This window comes from Apteryx rowi, unplaced genomic scaffold, assembly GCF_003343035.1.
Source record: "Apteryx rowi isolate R43461 unplaced genomic scaffold, aptRow1 scaffold_1610, whole genome shotgun sequence".
NCBI lineage: Eukaryota > Metazoa > Chordata > Aves > Apterygiformes > Apterygidae > Apteryx > Apteryx rowi.
The window spans coordinates 16,562-18,655 of record NW_020447876.1 but is presented as its reverse complement, the minus strand read 5'-3'; the positions used below and the strand labels follow the sequence as shown (position 1 = coordinate 18,655).

General features: G+C 67.4%; 1 protein-coding gene across 1 annotated transcript in view; it reads right to left on the bottom strand.

Moving 5' to 3' along the window:
- The window catches only part of LOC112963139 (leucine-rich repeat LGI family member 4-like), a gene marked incomplete at its 5' end in the record, with an annotated part of 11,623 nt that overhangs the window by 5,083 nt on the left and 4,446 nt on the right, over window positions 1-2,094 (bottom strand). Inside the window, 3 exons of the mRNA XM_026059903.1 lie at window positions 66-174; window positions 866-1,030; window positions 1,656-1,825. Coding sequence (XP_025915688.1) covers window positions 66-174; window positions 866-1,030; window positions 1,656-1,825 — 444 coding nt within the window. The remainder of the gene's footprint in view (window positions 1-65; window positions 175-865; window positions 1,031-1,655; window positions 1,826-2,094) is intronic.

Genomic DNA, 2,094 nt, shown 5'->3' with positions numbered 1-2,094 from the left:
ACACTGGAGACAGGGTGACGGTGAGGACCCCATAGGGACAAGGACATGGGGGACGTTGGACGTACGGTGACGGTGATGACCCATGGTGACGACCCATGGTGACAAGGACATGGGGGAACGTTGGGGATGGGGTCACCATCTGCTGATGGTCCCTAGGCCGTTTTTTGGGGTCCCCTGGGGGTTTTTTGGGGTCCCGGTGGCATTTTTGGGGTCCCCTGGGGGTTTTGAGGGTCCCCAAGGCCATTTTTGGGGTCCCCTGGGGGTTCTTTGGGGTCCCGGTGCCATTTTTGGGGTGCTCTGGGTTTTTTGGGCGGTCCTGGTGCCAGCTTTGGGGTCCCCAGGGATTTTTTGGGGGTCCCAGTGCCAGTTTTGGGGTCCCCTGGTGGTTTTGAGGGTCCCCGGTGCCAGTTTTGGGGTCCCCAGGGATTTTTTTGGGGTCCCAGTGCCAGTTTTGGGGTCCCCTGGGGGTTTTGAGGGTCTCCGAGGCCAGTTTTGGGGTCCCCTGGGGGTTTTGAGGGTCCCTGGTGCCAGTTTTGGGGTCCCCTGGGGGTTTTGGGGCTTCCAGTGCCAGTTTTAGGGTTCCCTGGGGATTTTGGGGCTCCCAGTGCCAGTTTTAGGGTCCCCTGGGGATTTGGGGGTCCCAGTGCCAGTTTTGGGGTCCCCTGGGGATTTGGGGGTCCCTAGGACCAGTTTTAGGGTCCCCTGGGGGATTTGAGGGTCCCCGGTGCCATTTTTGGGGTCCCCTGGGGGTTTTGGGGGTCCCCGGTGCCATTTTTGGGGTCCCCTGGGGGTTTTGAGGGTCCTCGGTGCCATTTTTGGGGTCCCCTGGGGGATTTGGGGTGCTCCCCAGGAGCTGGGGACTCACCGTTGATGATGGTGGGCGCCCGGAAGCGCCCGGCGAGCTGGTCCCACTCGAGCAGGGCGCAGGCGCCGGCGAAGGGTTGCGCCAGGGCCACCCCCGGGTGCCCCCCCAGCACGAAGGGCTCCGCCGCCAGCGAGGCGAAGGGCAGCGACTGGAAGGGTCGCAGCTCTGCGGGGTCTTCGTCAGCTCCCGGACGCCTGGGCCCCCTTGCAGCCCCCACCCGTGGCACCCATCCCCGCTGCGGTCGGCTGGGAGGGACCCAGGCGTCCGGGACAAGAGGGACCCAGGTGTCCAGGATGAGGGGACCCAGGTGTCTGGGGTGGGGGGACCCAGGTGTCTGGGACAAGAGGGGCCCAGGTGTCCGGGACAAGAGGGACCCAGGTGTCTGGGACAAGAGGGGCCCAGGCGTCCGGGTCAAGAAGGGCCCAGGCGTCCGGGACAAGAGGGACCCAGGCGTCCGGGTCAAGAAGGGCCCAGGCATCCGGGACAAGAAGGGCCCAGGCGTCCGGGACAGGAGGGACCCAGGCATCCGGGACAAGAGGGGCCCAGGAGTCCGGGACAAGAGGGACCCAGGCGTCCGGGACAGGAGGGACCCAGGCATCCGGGACAAGAGGGACCCAGGTGTCCGGGACAAGAAGGGCCCAGGCGTCCGGGACAGGAGGGGCCCAGGTGTCCGGGTCAAGAGGGACCCAGATGTTCAGGACAAGGAGGGACCCAGGCGTCTTGGTGGGAACCCAGACGTCCGAGGAGGGGCCCAGGCATCCGGGAAGGGGCCCAGGCGTCCGGGCCGTACCGTGCGCCAGGCAGGCGAAGTCGCGGGGTTGCAGCTGGGCCAGGTGGGTGCCGTTGCGGGGGGGGGGACCCCGGCAGGTCCCCGCGTCGGCGGTGGCAGCGGCGGTGGCCAACCAGGCCACCAGCCAGCGGAGGCGGCAGTCGCAGCGCCAGGGGTTGCCCCGGAGGTCCCTGGGGGTCGGGGAGGGGGTCACCCGGACGCCTGGGCCCCGCTGGGGACCGCTCGGGGCCACCAGTGTCCCTCCATGTCCCCCCATGTCCCTCCATGTCCCCCATGTCCCCCATGTCCCCCCATGTCCCCTCATGTCCCTCCATGTCCCCCATGTCCCTCCATGTCCCTCCATGTCCCTCATGTCCCCCCATGTCCCTCATGTCCCTCCATGTCCCTCCACGTCCCCGCATGTCCCCCCATGTCCCCTTCCATGTCCCCTTGTCCCTCC